The 16,688-nt window shown below is 38.0% G+C and overlaps 1 protein-coding gene across 1 annotated transcript in view; it reads left to right on the forward strand.

Annotated features, from left to right (window-relative positions):
• NHLRC2 (NHL repeat containing 2) overlaps positions 1 to 13,258 on the forward strand; it is a 32,624-nt gene extending 19,366 nt beyond the window's left edge. Inside the window, exons 6-11 of the mRNA XM_059851992.1 lie at positions 794 to 893; positions 1,322 to 1,553; positions 2,005 to 2,127; positions 3,193 to 3,402; positions 4,450 to 4,675; positions 5,658 to 13,258. Coding sequence (XP_059707975.1) covers positions 794 to 893; positions 1,322 to 1,553; positions 2,005 to 2,127; positions 3,193 to 3,402; positions 4,450 to 4,675; positions 5,658 to 5,923 — 1,157 coding nt within the window. The 3' untranslated portion in view covers positions 5,924 to 13,258. The remainder of the gene's footprint in view (positions 1 to 793; positions 894 to 1,321; positions 1,554 to 2,004; positions 2,128 to 3,192; positions 3,403 to 4,449; positions 4,676 to 5,657) is intronic.
• The last annotated feature ends 3,430 nt before the right edge of the window (positions 13,259 to 16,688 follow it).

A 16,688-nucleotide genomic window follows, 5' to 3' on the forward strand; every position in this document is an offset into this window, starting at 1 on the left:
TCAAGCTGAAAAAAAGTAGATGCTTGACACATGCTTCAATACTTCTTGATCAGAAGGTCACTGTTCCACAGGTCTGAGTCTTGCATCTGTGATACCACATTTGCAGGTGCTGAGGGAGAGCAACTTGGAAATTGGGTGGTTACTTCAGGGGAAAACTGGGAAATGCCCAGGTCACATTTACTGTTTGAATAAACTGCAGTTGATGCTCTCCAGGGCAAGCATCAGTTACCCTTAGCCTAAAACATGATGTCCTTTGTGTATAATTTTACATTATACACATGATGTCCTTTGTGTATTATGTACCTTGGTATTGCCACAGTTATTTCTTTCAAAACTTGTTGACAACTCCCTGTAGTTTTTTGGAGTATCTTATTTTGTCACTAGTGAAGTAAAAAAAAATCGAGATTGCATCCCCCAAAACCATGCTTAGCAAAGATAGGTACTTGTTTGGCTGGTATGAATCAAAAATAGCATGTGAAACAGACGCAGTAGTAGAATGTTACAAACAGCAAATCTCACTTGAAACATTGCCTTTATCAGGTAGGGATATTAAACCCATGATTTTTAAACCCCTGGGAATAAAGTAGCAAGAAGAAAAGAAGAAAAATACCAAGTTTTGGTAGATGAAAAACATTCTCTCTCTGTTTTTTGGTTTGTTTTTTTTTTCCCCTATGGAGAAGATGAGTAGGGGGCTGAGGAGACAGTGGAGTTGGTTTGATGATTTCTTAGTGTTGTAAAAAATTTCCAGAGTGGTTTTTTTTTATATCTGATTTTCTCTGTCCCTTTCTGAAAGTTTCAGGGACGCAGGAAGATGATGTGTTATGGATAGCAATGGCAGGCATTCACCAGATATGGGCACTGATGTTGGAAGGGGGAAAACTACCAAAGGGAAGGTAAGCAACTGTACTAAGAGAAATGTGAAATTGCTGCTTGGCTTGATAAACAGCTTTCAAATCCCAAAGAGAGAGATAATCAAATTAAACTGAAAATAATTTAGTTTAAAGGCTAATGTGTTTAAAAGTCTACCTCCTTTTCCCACATCCGTGAAATGAAATGAAAGATGCTACTTCACCTATACTGCTATGGCTTGGTAAGGTCTATTCATATAATTGAATGTTATTTTTTCTTGCATTTGCTGAGTTACCTGGTAATGAATGATGTGCTGAGGTGATAAAAAAACACAAAGGCATTGAATAATTCCTCACTGCTGCAATACAGTTGGTTTTATAACTCACAAGTGCCTGTTCTGTAGCTTCTGTTTATGCATCTTGTCTGAGCTGTTTCAAACTCATGATTGAAATTGGGTACTCTTTGCCTTTAGTGACTTAAAGAAAGGAGTCTGCCTTCGCTTTGCTGGCAGTGGGAACGAGGAGAACAGGAACAATGCTTACCCCCACAAGGCAGGGTTTTCCCAGCCCTCGGGGCTCTCCCTGGCCCCAGAGGAGCCCTGGAGCTGCCTGTTCGTGGCCGACAGCGAGAGCAGCACCGTGAGAACCATCTCGCTCAAGGACGGAGCGGTGAAGCACCTTGTAGGAGGAGAGAGAGACCCATTGGTAATCACCTCAAACTTCCCCACACTGCCCTACTAATATTCCTCAAGCCTGACCTGGAGGAACCACTTTTGGGGTGAGAGGGTAAATCAGTTTCCGTGGCCATCAGTTTCTTAACTTCACTGCTTGGAATGCAAATGTGTGGCAGTTGTGATGCTCAGGTTGTAGTGCAGACTGTTGCTCCTTAGATAAGAAATTATTTCACTTATCCTTGAAACAACTAATTTGGTTCAGCATTGTGTGGTCATTAAATCAGCTGGATTCATATTTATAACTTAGATGTGAGAGTTTCCATTTCTGTGGTTAGCACCCACACTTCTAGGTTTCAGTATCTTTGTTTTGAAATTGTCTTCATTTTTTTTAAAGTCAGTGAATTTCCATTTAATTAAAATCATTTAAATTCATGTCCACATTGAATAACCAAATCTATTAATTAAATAAAATATTTTTTCAGAATTTGTTTGCTTTTGGTGATGTGGATGGAGCAGGCATAAATGCAAAGCTGCAGCATCCCTTGGGAGTAACATGGGACAAGAAAAGACAGCTGCTTTATGTGGCAGATTCCTATAATCATAAGGTAACTATATAGTAACTTGTTATATACAGACATGGAGATTTTTATTACTACAAAGAATTATTTTAGTAACATAGACAGATTTTGCTTGGTCTTGTTAAGCTGAGGAAATGAATTACCGGAGTTCCTTTGTAGGTTCTTTTTCTTTTCTTCCTTCCTTCCCTTCTGGGTCCTTCTCTTTACCATTGTTTTGCTGTCACATTCTTCTGTGCTGATATGATGGTCTCTTGGGGAAGGTGAAATTCAAGTGCCAAGTTTACAATTCAGACTAAAGACTTTCCGTGTGCCTTCCCAAAGATGCTGAATTACAATAAAAGAGCTAGAAGGGCTTATTCAGGAATACTTGAGGTTTGATAAAACTGAGAGGACAAGAGGACTTGTTTTTCCCTTAAGAAAGCCACCTAAGTTTGAGGTATTGTGGGTTACCTCCTTGGAACTCAGGGTTCAGAGACATTGTTTTGCATGATTGTTTTTATGTGATGTTATATAAGCATCCATGTCTAGAAGGTTTTTAACTGTACACTGACTACATGCATTAAAAGAGAAGTAACCTGTTTGATTTGAAGAGTAAGGTGTATAACACTATATGCTTGTTGGAATTTTAAGGCAAATGATATTTTGTTTCAGATCTTGTATAAAACATAAACTTTTTTGCTATTTACAAAACCCCCATCTATTTATAGAAGAAAATAAACTAGAAGTTAGCCTGCTAATTTTGTTATGCTCTCACTGTTTTGCAAATGTTTCTAGAAGGGCAGCAAACATTACAAAAGCAAGTCATCCAGAATACTTTTATAGCTGAGGGTTAGGTACCTGCCAAATCATGGAAGGGAACCCTGAATGAAGACCAAAGGAAGAAGTGATGTCCATGAGGGAGTGGGGAGAGGGAAAGATGGGACATGTCACTTGGTAAAGAGTGATAGGACAGCATCAAGGATGGACACCTGGTAGCTGAGGTACTCAGAAAGCAGTGCTGGCTACTGGAAATGTGGGACATGAGATAATCCAGAATATCTAAATCCTGCTGGGTTTTCTCAGAGAAGTTTTTTGTGTCTTTGTTGATCTTAGATTAAGGTTGTGGATCCCAAGATGAAGAACTGTGCTACCCTGGCAGGCACAGGAGAAGCAGGCAATGTTGTTGGTTCCAGCTTTACCCAGTCAACTTTCAATGAACCTGGAGGTTTGTGTGTTGAGGAGAACGGCCGCCTCATGTATGTTGCAGATACAAATAATCATCAGATTAAAGTGCTGGATTTGGAAACAAAAATTCTTTCCATGGCAAGTAATACTTATTAAACAGGCTGATAGTGGTGTTTTATGTTATAAATTACTATTTCAGACTTCAGCAAGTGTGATAAAAATGAGACAGCTAACTTTGGGTACAGTAGTTGTATCTACAGGATGTTCTGTCAGGAAAATGAGCATTGCCTGTTAGCACAGTTGTTGAAAGCCTCAGTCTTCAGAAAGACAACTTTTGCATGAAAATAGAATGTGACAGCCCTCTAGAAAAGGTTAATACAGAAACATCAGTCATTAAAATGTACCACCCAGTTTTTCAGCATGAAGGACATTTCATGAGCATTTTGTAAAAAAAGGAAGTGAAAACAATTACCAAGCCATTTAATTACTCTGTGAGAGACGATTTTGGGAGGTCAGTGACTTAAAGCAAGATGTATAAAGGGCTTTCAAGCTGTCAAATCAAAACTACTGTCAAAATTGAATACAGCTTTATTTGATTGTAAACAAATCTGTGCTCACATCCACCTTACAAGGCCACTGTATCTTAATGATTTTTTGAAATGAATATATACATGTATTTATGACATAATGATCCTAATGTTTTCTTATATGTTTCTTGCACTTAATAATACACAGTCGCCAATGTGTGTTTAAATTTTCATATCATGTAACATGTCAGTGGCTTTTCTGGGAAGTTCTCCTCTATTTTACTGTGCAATGTCCATTAGTTAAAATCCTGGATTTTATGACTGAAGCATGCAGTTTAATACCAGAATTAGGAGGAAATACATTTACAGTTTATCTAAAGCAAATGTAATCCAACTGTAAAAATTTAAGATTAAGGGATACTATAAAGTAGTTGTGGTTTTTATGGCTTTAATAGTAAATATTGCTTTTAGTTGGATTAATAAGGGTTTTTTCATTTTAAGAAAACATTTTGTCCTTTTTCTATTTTGTCATAGTACTGTTGCATGCTGAAAGTTTTAGGTCAATAGCCGTGATGTCACTTTGCAACTGTGATTGTGTTGTGAAAGCCCATTTGTAATAAAAATAAAAACAAATATTTTGTTTGATTTCTACTGATAGTTGCCTATCCTGAAGCCAGAAGCATGTGATGTTCCAGATAACCTGCCTGTGCACAAGGATAAAATAGCAAACCTGCCAAGACTGCCTAAGTCTGCACCAAATGTTGAACTTCCTTCACTGACTGTAGCTCCTGGCCAGACAATTCAGTTTTTATTAAAGCTGACTCTTCCTCTGGATTCAAAACTGAATGAGGAAGCTCCCAGTGCCTGGTTTATCACAGCAGAAGGTAAAGTCCCTGGTTAGGATGGGAAGTGGGATGGGTTAGGATGGGAAGTATCAGCACATCCTGCAGTGCAGGGGAGCTCAGTCTGATGAATCAAGATGTCCCTCCCCATCCTGTGTTCCTGTTTGACCTTGTGATGCAATAATTGATATTTAGAGTTGATGCATTTAACAGCTGGAGTGCAAAGACTGAAAAGAGTCAAACACTTGCTAGAGTGCTTTTTGCTTGAATTAATGCATGCTGCATTATTTTATGACTCAGTGCTATGAGTTAGGTATGTGTAGTGTCCAGTGGTTTTTAGTTCACATACACCCAAAAATTTAAACAAAATGAAACTCAAGTTTCATTCTAACAATCAGCCTGAGCATTGCTAAATTGCACCAACCCAGCTGTAAGACCAGCACTGCTCTTTGGAAATGCCATCATTACTTAGAGTTTAATGCATTTATCTTACCTGGTGTATTAGATCTCTGATGCAAATGTATGGTAGCCATTAATTTAAGAGGTTTTGCTTGTGCATATCAGAATAAATTTTAATATCCTTTAAAGATTGTATAGGAGAAACTGCAGTTCCATTGCATTTAAATAAGGTATACTGTGTATAGATAGATAGATAGATAGATAGATAGATAGATAGATAGATAGATAGATAGATAGATAGCTGTAGTGCTGATGCAGAGCCATGGATCTCTCCATCTTTAAATGACTAATAAAGTATTTGTAAATTACTTTCCTTCTTTTTTTTTTCTGTTCACAACTGGAATAATCAGGAAGGAAATTTCCTCTTTAAATGACTAATAAAGTATTTGTAAATTACTTTCCTTCTTTTTTTTTTCTGTTCACAACTGGAATAATCAGGAAGGAAATTTCCTCTAATGTTGCATGTGGAAAGTACTTGTTGTCCTATAGGTAGAATCAGTGTTTTCTGTAGCTTTCAGACATGGTGTTAAATACCCTAATGATAAAATCTCTTTTTCCTTTGCAGATAACACCTGGTTGCTGCAAGGACAGTGTCTGACAGGAGAAATAAAGGATGTTTCCTGTCAAACTGTCATTCCCTTTCAGTTGCCTGGGAGCTGTGTGTCAGCTGAAGCCACCCTGGCCATCAAAGCGTGCCTCTACTACTGCAGCAAAGGTAGCAGTGCCTGTATGATGGCAGGAGTCTCCTTCAGCCAGCCCTTGCAGCTCTCTGGCACTGACCAAGGCAGCTTGGCCCAAGTGGAACTGATACACACCTTTGCAACCAACTAACACAAAGCCAGCTGATTTCACACTTTATTTTGCTATCCACCATTTCTGTGGGAGAAAGTACAGATAGATAACTTGGCTCTTTTTTTTTCCTGGAGCTTATGACAAAGATAAGAAATAATTTGCTTGGTAAAATGAAGTAGTTTTTCCTACAGCTTAACAGGAAAATTTATCATTACAACCTCATTTCTTTACATTACAGTAGCGGCAGTAACTTTGTAATACTGTAGACTCTGTTGCCAATTGTGAACACACTGGATATCTGCCAGTCTTAAGAAGTGGGTAACAATTTTTAGAGTCCATTTGAAAGAGCTGGTGTTACTTTGTGATGTTACTGTAAGATCTTTGCACTGTAAATAGTGTTAGAGTAGATAATTTTGGACTAACACTTAAAAAATTCCTTTTATGCCCTTACTGCATTTTAATAGAATGTCAAAAGGAAGTTTCTTTCTCCAGTCTATCAAAGAAGTATCTTGCTTATTCTTCTGTAATGACACTTACGACATGTGTATTTTGAAAATACACCTTAAACTAGGTGCAGCTCTAGTTTTATGCAAACTGAGCATTTTGCTTTAACTCAACATCACCGCCTTACACAAAGAACAAAGGTTCATGGGAAATTTTCTGTGCAAGGAAACGTTCAAACTCCTGCAGAAGAATTTCATGCTGATTTTTAACAAAGAATGTGCCTCTCTGCAATGTGTATATGTATATAAAATAACCACCACAAAGCCATGCTGGAGCTTTTCTGATACATACCAATTTACATTTTATAGAAAGTGGTAGGTAATGGTTGAAGTTCTACACTGCAGAAATTAAATGTCATCCATTTCAAGCACAGTGATTCACTCCCATTTTTATGATTTCTCTGCAAAGTCTATTCTGAAGACTTCTGTGTTGCAGAGATGTAAGATTATAAAGAATATCACACTCTTGAAGTCTGATTCAGAGTCTTTTGAAGTCACTGTTAGTCCTTGGATTTGTTATAGTGGCCACTGAACCAGAATTGTGTACTTGATAGTGGATTATTTACATTCATGTTTAGAGTTTCTGATCTTTTGCTAGAACACTGGTAACCTAATCTTTGAGTAAGATGCTTTAAAACTCTATTGCAAAACTCTGCCCTTGGTGGTTAAATGTTTTGCAAATAAAATTCCCTCAATTTGCCATAATAAGAAGGGGCAGGGTGCTAGTGTTGGTGCAAGTTTATTATTTGAACTAGAAGAGTTTCCATCATGCTTAAGTGGTAATTGGGTTAGGCCCTGTGCTCTGTTCATAATAATCAGTTCTGAGAGGATGATTTAAAGTTGAAAGATAGTACTGTCACACATATTATAAAGTGAAGTAGGGAAAGAATTATTTATTTAGTCTTTTCTAAAACAATTACTCCTGACACCTGTCAGTAAATCCCCACTATCAGTTGTTGTTGCTTTTTCTTACTTAAAGGCTGACTGAAATGTTGGCCATGAACCCAAGAGGCTTTTGTTTTAAGGGAGTGGTGTGGTTCTTCCTTCCATTGAAATGCCAGTCTAGCTGAGAGTTCTTTGTGGCACCAGAAATGGTTGTTATCTCACCTGTCAGCAAAGCAAGGGCTGAAATGTTATTACTCTTATGTTTGTTTTTTAAGCAACTTTTCTAATTCACTGTTTCAACTCTTTTGGGTAAGCCTCTCCATTCTCACATGACATTTTGAAGAGTGAAAAAGTTTTGCTACTTTGTTCACAGATGGCAAAGGCTGTTGGAAGGAGGAAGATAAAGAAACTGATTTGGACATTTATTATTTTTTACACTTTAGTAGAACTCAGTCTTTCACAATTCCTTGTTTGTCTTTTTACCTTTGGATAGTAGCCAGGAAACCTTCAATCAGCTTCTAGGTAGTCTGCAGATTTTCTCTTGCTCTCTGAAAAAAAATGAGCATTAGGTTCAGAAGTTCAGAATAATGAACCAAACTGTCAGAGTTACCTTGAACATGGAATTCATCAGATGGATCTTTTGTCTCATTTTGTCCCATCATAGAATGGTTTGGGTTGGAAGGGAACTGAGAGATCATCTTGTTCCAACCCCCTGCCATGGACAGGGGCACCTTCCACTAGAGCATGCTCCTCAGAGCTGCATCCAGCCTGATTGTGCACACTTCCAGGGATCTGGCATCCCAGCTTCTCTGAGCAGCCTGTGCCAGTGTCTGACCACCCTCACAGTAAAGAATTCCTTCCCAATATTCAGTCCAAATCTGCCTTTTTCAGTTTGAAGTCATTCCCCAAGTCCTATCCCTACATGCCCTTGTCTAAAGTCTCTGTCCAGCTCTTGTAGCTCCTTCAGGTACTGGAAGGTGCTAGAAGGTCTCTCCAGTCTTCTCCAGGCTGAACAACCCCAGCTCAAATTTTCAGCTGAAGTGTCATTATATTTTACTATTTCAATTGGATCATATCATCAAATTCTGCCTGTACTCCAGTATTTAAAAAAAAATTAAAAATTTTTTTTGTTGTTGACACTTTCAATCGATGCTCTAGGGGAAAGACTGTATTCCTCACTTTATTTAACTATAGTGTATAATTTTTATTTGCAATATTGTTGTTATATTTAATATCTAAATGTTCTCTCCTTGCTCAGTCTCTGTGTTCACTGTGATTGGCCTTTAATCCTACAATTTAACATAAAGTTTTGCTTGTCCAAGGGATAAGGATGCACATTCCCAGGGTCACTACTTCTGTTTCACTTGTAGCAGATATACAGATATTCAAATGTTTTGTGATTAGAAAAGCACACATTTTTTTACAGCTTGTGATATTTAGGGCTACTATTTCCATTTCTTCCTCCAGGGTTTACAAGCTGCTCTTACAGTTAATAACAAGTGCCATAAATTTCACCAGACAGGCAAAATGAATAGAATATACAAACTACAAGAAATTTATTTAAGTACCTGAAAGTATCTTCCAAATATGATGCAGAACAATAGGAATTGTTACTATCCTGTGAAAAAAAGAATCAGATGTATTGATGCTACCTCTTTGTATGGGAACTAAGAATTTTGATGTTCTCTGATATAAAAATTCTAAGCAGATTGGAATGGCTCAGCACTTCCAGATTTGTGTCTCGCAGTAAAAGTTTGTCAATCAAGGCCTTTTCCAAACATGACTTTCTTTCTACTGGCTTTAACAGGTTTTGCAGCAGACCTTAAGAAAGCATTAAAAGACTATAGCAAGTCTATAAAGTGTATTGGTCATAGTTGACTTGTATAATGGAAACAAGTTCAGTGGCATTTTAAGTTTTTAGTTGCAGTGTTTGCATTTCTGGGACAGCTTTTGGTTTTGAATGGGTGTATTAATAGTTCCATGAGATGTTTTTAGTAATTTTATTCAATTGCAGTATACTATTTTTTATTAGACTAGAAAAAAAAGATAAAGTGGTTTCAAAGAGGGAGGATAATTTGTTTTAATAGCTCTTTCATGTTGTTTGAATTCAGTAATATCTTTCTGTAGTTTGCTCCCTTCTGTTGAAGGAAGGGTAGGGTTGATGACTATGTAAATCTATTGATGGGCACATATTTTATGCATATATTTTTAGTTGATTTCTTTTTGTGTTAGATTCTTACATCATTTTTAGCTTTTCTATTGGATGCAGTTCTTCACAGTTTGTGTTTGGCCTGTCATATCTTCCACCTGTAGAGCATTATAATGTTTGTATATGCTGTGGTAGTGTGGTACCAAGCAAGAGAAAGTAGTTTTATAGCATCAGGTAAATGCCTTATCTGCTTAGCCTGAGAAAAAGTGCATATGGCTTCCAGTATATTGTATATATTATTAATGCACTGATTTTATTTCAGTAGGAAAATATTGTAGCTGAAACCATGGGTAAAACTATTTTGTTGAGAGAACATCAAGAAAAATATATTCCTTACCTCTTGCTCAGAGGAGGGGGATGATGAAAATGAAGAGACTTTCCTTCTAATGTAGGGCCATGTCCTTTTGTTCCTTTAATTGTTGACTATTTATTTTAGCAAAGCTAGAGGCATTATTGACCATGAATTGTCTTGAATTTTATTCCTAACAAGGTTTTCTATGTACATGGAAGCTTTAATGTCTGACTTTGTAGAGTTATGAGTGATGGATCCTGTTTTAAATGGGTTTAGTTTAGCAGAAAATAGCAGAGATTTATGTACATTCTTAAGATTTGTAATTTTTTAAAATCACTGGTATTAATTGACTTACCTCAAAGACACACTGAGGCTACACTCTCACAGAAGTGTGAACTCAAAATTAAGTGTTCTTTGTTGTAGAATGTGTGAGATGTGCTGTGACACATTGTGTTCTCCAGGCTGCACTTGTGCTACCTAAGGAGAATTTTCCACATAGAGCAGCTCATCAGTCACCCCCAGTTATTCTCCACTGAAATCTGCCAGCTCACTTGCTCATGTAATCAATTAATGTTACTGATTTAGGTTAGCAAACATTTAGCATTCAGAATTTATTATTACAATTTTCATTGGAGTTGGTTTGTCAGGGATTAAAGGAGCTTCTCTGTCCCAAGCACACAAAGTGTAGGAATGGTGACAAGTAATTGGAGATAATTTTTGAAAATTTGAGACCTGGTTATTTTTTAATTAAATCGCAAAGTCTGTTTTTGCATTCAACAAGAGATCATTAATTTAGAAACAATACTCTAATATTCTTCAATATTCTAATGTTTTACATTCCATTATGTTCATGTAACCAAATTCGATTACTGTCTTCCATTAGAAGCAGATCTATATTTTATAGTTTTTTACTCTTACAGATAAAGTCACTGCTCTCACTTAGGATTAGGGTTCATTCCTGTTCAGGACTCATCACACCTATGACTGAGTTCCCAAGTTTATCTTAGTTTCTTTGTCATACCATTTTGGGGGATTTTGGTTCAGGTTTTGGGTCTGTCCTTCCTGTAGTTTCCACAGTGAAATGCAGCCCATATCATGTTACTGTGGAGGGATCTAAGTAGGAAGGATAATTCCCTCTACCAGCTCCTTGCCCCTCCTCTGCTTCAGGAATGGGCATGTAAACAGCAAGAAATTCTAGATAGAATAAGATTATGTCCTCAGGTCAGCTTCATCAAGATTTGCACTGATGCAGCTGCTGTCAGAAATTTTCTCTTTACCTCTGGCCCTGTCCACTGAGGTCCTGCAGTTGTTTGCAGCTGTCCCAGAGCATCCCATCAAACTTGAGTAGCCTGTGCAGGGATTCTGATGGCTCTTGCTTTCAGGAAACTTTGATGCTAGAGATTAAAAACTTTAGGTTAAATATTTTAGCTCTTAAGTAATTTGCTGTCATGTTGTAGGTTATTTAATTATTGTCAGGTAATGCACTCTTGCTGCAGATGAGAAGCTGTAAACTTGGGTGTGAGTTGAGGAATGTTTGTGTAGCTATAATTAAATATTGCTTAGTTTACCTCTTTGGTGGTCCTTTGCTTTCAAGCATACCAGAGAACTCTGTCCAATTGCAGGCTCTAGGGCTAAGCAAAAGAATTGCAAGTATTTTTAAGTCTTGCCTAGTTCCTTTGAAACATTGACAATTTTGAGCTAAAGAAATCCTGTTTGAAGAAAACCTGTTCATATATCTGCCTTAACTTAATGCTCTGTACTCAACATGCCTCGGAAGAGAGATATTCCACACTGTAATCTTTCCCATTTTGACTAAGGATTGAGAAATTCAACCCATCTGGCCATTGTCAGACTTCATAGAAAGCAAAACAGCAATTCCCAATTTGATTTTTCATCCATTTATTTAAAAAAAAAAAAAATCCTATTTTCTAAGGTTTGATTAAACTAAAATACTGGGTTTGAGCCATATGTTCAAGGAATCTGTCCTGAGAGTTGCTTGAATCATATTTCCAAATCTGGTTTCCAGATTTTAAAAATTAATTGATAGTAAAGCGGAGAAACAAATTGCTAAATGTTTTATCTATTGAATACTTAACTTCAGGAGTCTCCAATTTCACTTTTAAAATAGAGCAACTAAAATGTTTTCGTTTTGGTCATTACCGTTAATGTACCATTAATCATTGTATCATTAAAACCTGTGATTTTGTAAGAAAATCAATAAAGAAAAAGATGATGGTTGTTAAACAGTGACCGGGTGAAATCCAGGTGCTCTTAAGGTCAGTGGCAAATACCTTTAGGGCCAGGAGTTTGGCCCAATGGGACAGAAATTCTCTGGGTTTATTACATCTTGATGGCTGAAGGAAAAAATCAGTGCCTTTTTTAACAATACTTGAAAGTGTTTTCTTTACAGAAACACTGGAGTACTGATTGAAATAAGCTATTTGACCTTCATGGTTTGCAAGCTTCAGAGGGATTTAATTCTGCTAATTCTGAAACTGTGAAAAATTTTCCTTCTCCATCATGTTACTGAATTCATTTGAAATTAAGGTGCTTATTTGTCAAACTCCTTACAAAATACTTCAAAATGAGGTTGTTTCTCCATCTTGTGAGCTTAGTTCTGAAGTTATTGTTACCTCCTTTGTACACTCCAGATCAAACGTGGCAGGGAGACTTCAAACAGCTTGCTGAAGTCGTGGTTTAAGTGAGATGGAAAGCAAAACATGCACTGATCCAAAGGGGCAAAGGTGACACTTCTTGGTATTTGAGGGATGGAGAGTTGGTCTTTGTTTTGGAGTTGTTTCCATTTGTTCTACAGATCAGCGAAGATCAGCTTTACACAGCAGAGGGTTGTGTGTAGGGGCAGTGAAGAAGGCTCGGGTTATGTCACTGAAAATGTGTAACTTCATTTAGGTTCTGCTGCTGGGATATCTAAAAATCCCAGCAGTATAATGCTAGTGAGGGAAGTCACATTTGAGCACTTAACACCTTAACAAATGTCTCCAGGGGAAAGGCAGCAATTTTATTTTTTTCCTTGAGAATTTCAGTGTCGCTTTGTAGGCATTGGAAAATTTTGTCTGTTCTTTGAGATCCTAAACCTTTGTTTCTCCATTACATTTGATGCAAAGCCTTTCACAAATCTGAATATTTTAGAAATGTGGTTTACATTTGTTGTTACTAAATATGAGAAGAACTAAAACGAAAGCACTTCAAATACGACTGATCCAGGTTGTGTAAACTCTTCACTGAGTGTTGCCTGACTGTTCTTAACAATATTCATAATGATGATCCTTTTTAAATAATGGGTAAATGTCCTGTAATATTATGAGAACAAATAAATACACTGTAGAAGAAATGTCAGCCTTGGCTATCAAACCAACAGATAAACAGTGATTAAAGAATGTATGCTTTCTCCTGTGCAGCCTCTTTCTCCTTGTAAAGCTTTTTCATGGAAAAATAAAGATTAAAAAATTTTATGTTTTCTTTCATGGCTGGGTTTTTCTGTCAATCTCTGTGTGAACATAGTTCTAGAAGTTATGAAATGTCTGCTGTGAGGGGTTGCAGCTTGAATAAAAGGCTTTAATTAAGAAGTTCTGTTTGTTTCCCACTCCCTTTGCCACAGGCTCTGCAGCCGTGGGTGTCAGTCGGCCCTTCAGTGACCAGGGGTCTGCAAAACAGCGTGAGTCGTGAGGCCTCCCCCCTCCAGAGCTCTGGGAACAAGATATCTGCTTTTATTTTCATTTCTGCACATAAGAGACATTAGAAATGGTGCACTGCATGAGTCACAGGCTGCCTGATTGTGTCCTTCACTTCATTGCAGAGATCCCAGAGCAAATTTAGCTACAGGATGAGATCCCTCTGCATGGAGCTCCGCTTGACTCAGTGTTTGTTACTGTGGTTGGACTGTACCACACTTTGCAGCATGTGGGTGCCTGTTTCATTATAATTATGGCTAAACTGTATTTTAGCAGCAGCATCTAAAAAGCATAATTGTTTTACTCAGGTAACAGTTTTGCAGCTTTGACCCAGAACCTGTGGGTACAGGGCAATATTGCAGGCTCTCATGGGCTCCAGTAGAACTGGAGATGGACACCAACATGCCTGCAGAGGTGATCTATCATTTGTGCTGCTCATCATGTTTTTATTGATACAGTGGTTCCTCATTAATGAAAGCATTGTGTGACAAAATTCTGGAACATCTACTGTAGGTCAGTCTCATAAACTGTAGTGTAACTATGTTGAATTCGTGTCATTCCCACCACCCCACTGAAGATTATTCCTTGTGTTTATTCATCTATTCATATACTTAAAATATTTATACATACTACTTATAAAACCCAGCTAACTTCCTTTGATTTCCATGCAGATGCAACATATTCAGCTAAGTGTGATGCAGCAAGTCTAGATTTGACAGACACTCAAATTCGATTGTAATTTCCCTGTTTTACTAAAAAGTTCATCAGAAGCTTCTGCCAAGCTAAACTCAGCAAGTTTAGGGCAGGTCACACAATCTCTCAGCATCTTAGTGAGCAGGTCACAAAGCTAAGCCTTGACTGCCTTTCAGTTGCCACCTCTGAAATGACACCTTTACCCCCAAGTTCTGAGTGTTCTTGGAACAGAAATCCTGTGTGAGCACAGACCTGCACATTCTACATGCAAACCATCTATGCTGTTTTCATGGCTAATGGCTTTTGTGGGGCTGAGCTGGGCTGGTGCATTTTGCCAGAGCCCCAGGAGGCACTGCCTGGTGTAGATTTCTGTGGTCACAAAGCCACTGCTCTAGGAAACCATTAATTAGCTTGTTTGTCAGGGAAAGGGAAAGGAGCTTTTCATGTTAAAATCACTGACAGGGCCAAGATATTTTCTTGTTATTGCAAAGGATTCTGCCATCTCCTGCCAAGAGCAATTTATCTGGAGATTGGGTAAATGGGGCTTTAAACAGGGCTCCTCTCCCTGCCCCGTCCTTCCCATCTGAAGTAGTTTCCTGTGGCTGCTCAAACTCAGGACTCTGCTGCCCCATCTGAGTTTTATCTTTTCTGCCTGTCACCCTGGTATTTTGTGCCCACAGTCCCACCAGGAACTGCAAACAATACCTGATGGCTATTTTACATGGCACTGAGGGTAGCAAAGTTCCACCCTTGCTGTGACTGAGCTTTGTAGAGCAGGTTTGTGCTCCTCTGCCCTCTGCTTTAAGCACAGAAGTCAAAGCAGAGGTGAGGATTTCAGCCTTTGTGTGTAAAGGAGTCGCTTTCTAAAGTGTTGCTAGGGCAGCACATACTGTTTCTTTTTTTGGAAAAGCATTAGCAAGTTATAACCCTTAGTTAAATCTCTCCATAATTTTACTATCTCAGACATTCCCTTAAGCAAAGTATGTGGGAATGCCAATGCTCAGAGCTCTTAGCTCAGGCTGTAAATTCTGGGTATATTTTTCAAACACTGAACAAAGCTGTAATATTAAGGATATTAATGAAAATTTTGTTTCACTACAACCAAATACTTAGTCAAACTTAGCCTTGTGCTGCATAACTTTTGAAATGCATTCACCATGGAACTGCAGTGTTATTTTTGAAGCTATCATTGCAATTACTGTCCTTGAGAACTAAATAGTTGTTCTAACACCATCTTTATTTTCCAACAAGAAGGCAGCACATCAGGTTTAATATCCACTTTAGACTGCAGGGCTTGGGCCAGCACATTGCTTCTGGAGTGAAGTGAACCCTGTGTCTGAGATGACAGCACATAAAGTGGGACATGTTTTAATCAGAGCAAAGCAGACTCAGCAGTTTAATGGTGTTTTTATTGATACAGTGATTTATCATCGATGAGAGCATTGATGTGTGTCAGCAGCAAGCGTAAGCAGTCATTTCATCAAGGTCTGTGCACCCTCCCTCCTCCTCCTTGGGCACACTGACACACTTGACTAAAGCTGTGATGTTTCCCAAGTTATCTGGGGTTGATACTGAGACACAGAGATCACCAAGAATGAGAGATAGAACCACTTTTTTCAAAATCTTAATACATTCAGCAAGTGGAACCACAGGATAAAATAGAACATTGAAATGCACCAAGCAGTGTGTAGGTGCATCAATGCCTAAGTGGCAGTTAAATCCAAAGGAAACTTGCTGGGGGCTACTGAGAAACCCATCATTTAAATTTTTCTTTCCTTTATGCAGTTGAGTGAAGAAGATGGATTTAATTTGCATTTTTGCCATGCTCTTAGCAGTGGAAGTGCTATAAAGTGCTGCTGTTATCATAGACTCAAATCAGACGTGCATGTGGCAGAACTTCTGAGAGCTTGTGAGGAAGATGCAGAGGGTGTAATGGAGTCTCTAGCAGACAGTGACAAAAATTTGCCTCACAAATTCACTGCTAAGTGTAAAATGAAACATTTACTGAATCATAACTGGATTAGTTATGAATTTAAACTATCAGGGGATTAAAATTCTTATTTACTTGAGGCTGCTGAACAGAACAATTCTCTTTACAGGAGGCTTAGATTACATGGAAGCACATGAAATAGAGAAAAAATACAGAACTTAGCTAAGAGAAGTGAAACAGGATGGATGGCATATTTTATATAGAAATATGTCTTTTTCCAATATATAGCAAGCTTGCTGATTTTTAAATAATACTTTTGTTCAAATGTTAGTGGGTGAAGCAGCTTTGAGACCCATTTCTGGTCTATGTGAGTGCATCACCTGTAATCACAAGATTGTATGTTTTTCTTACACACTTGGTGCAGGGTCTTTCACATGCAGGGGTGGCCTGATCACCCTGACAGCCTCTGAGACCCTGAATTTCACAGCTTTTTATAAGAGGGACTGTCTTGCTACAGGCACCTGAGAGCAGGCATGCATCTGTTTTCCAAGAACAGCCTAGCTCGGGTGAACCTGTCAGAGTGACTCTTTTCCACCTTAT

The sequence above is a fragment of the Haemorhous mexicanus genome, chromosome 7 (genome assembly GCF_027477595.1).
Source record: "Haemorhous mexicanus isolate bHaeMex1 chromosome 7, bHaeMex1.pri, whole genome shotgun sequence".
Taxonomy (NCBI): Eukaryota; Metazoa; Chordata; class Aves; order Passeriformes; family Fringillidae; genus Haemorhous; species Haemorhous mexicanus.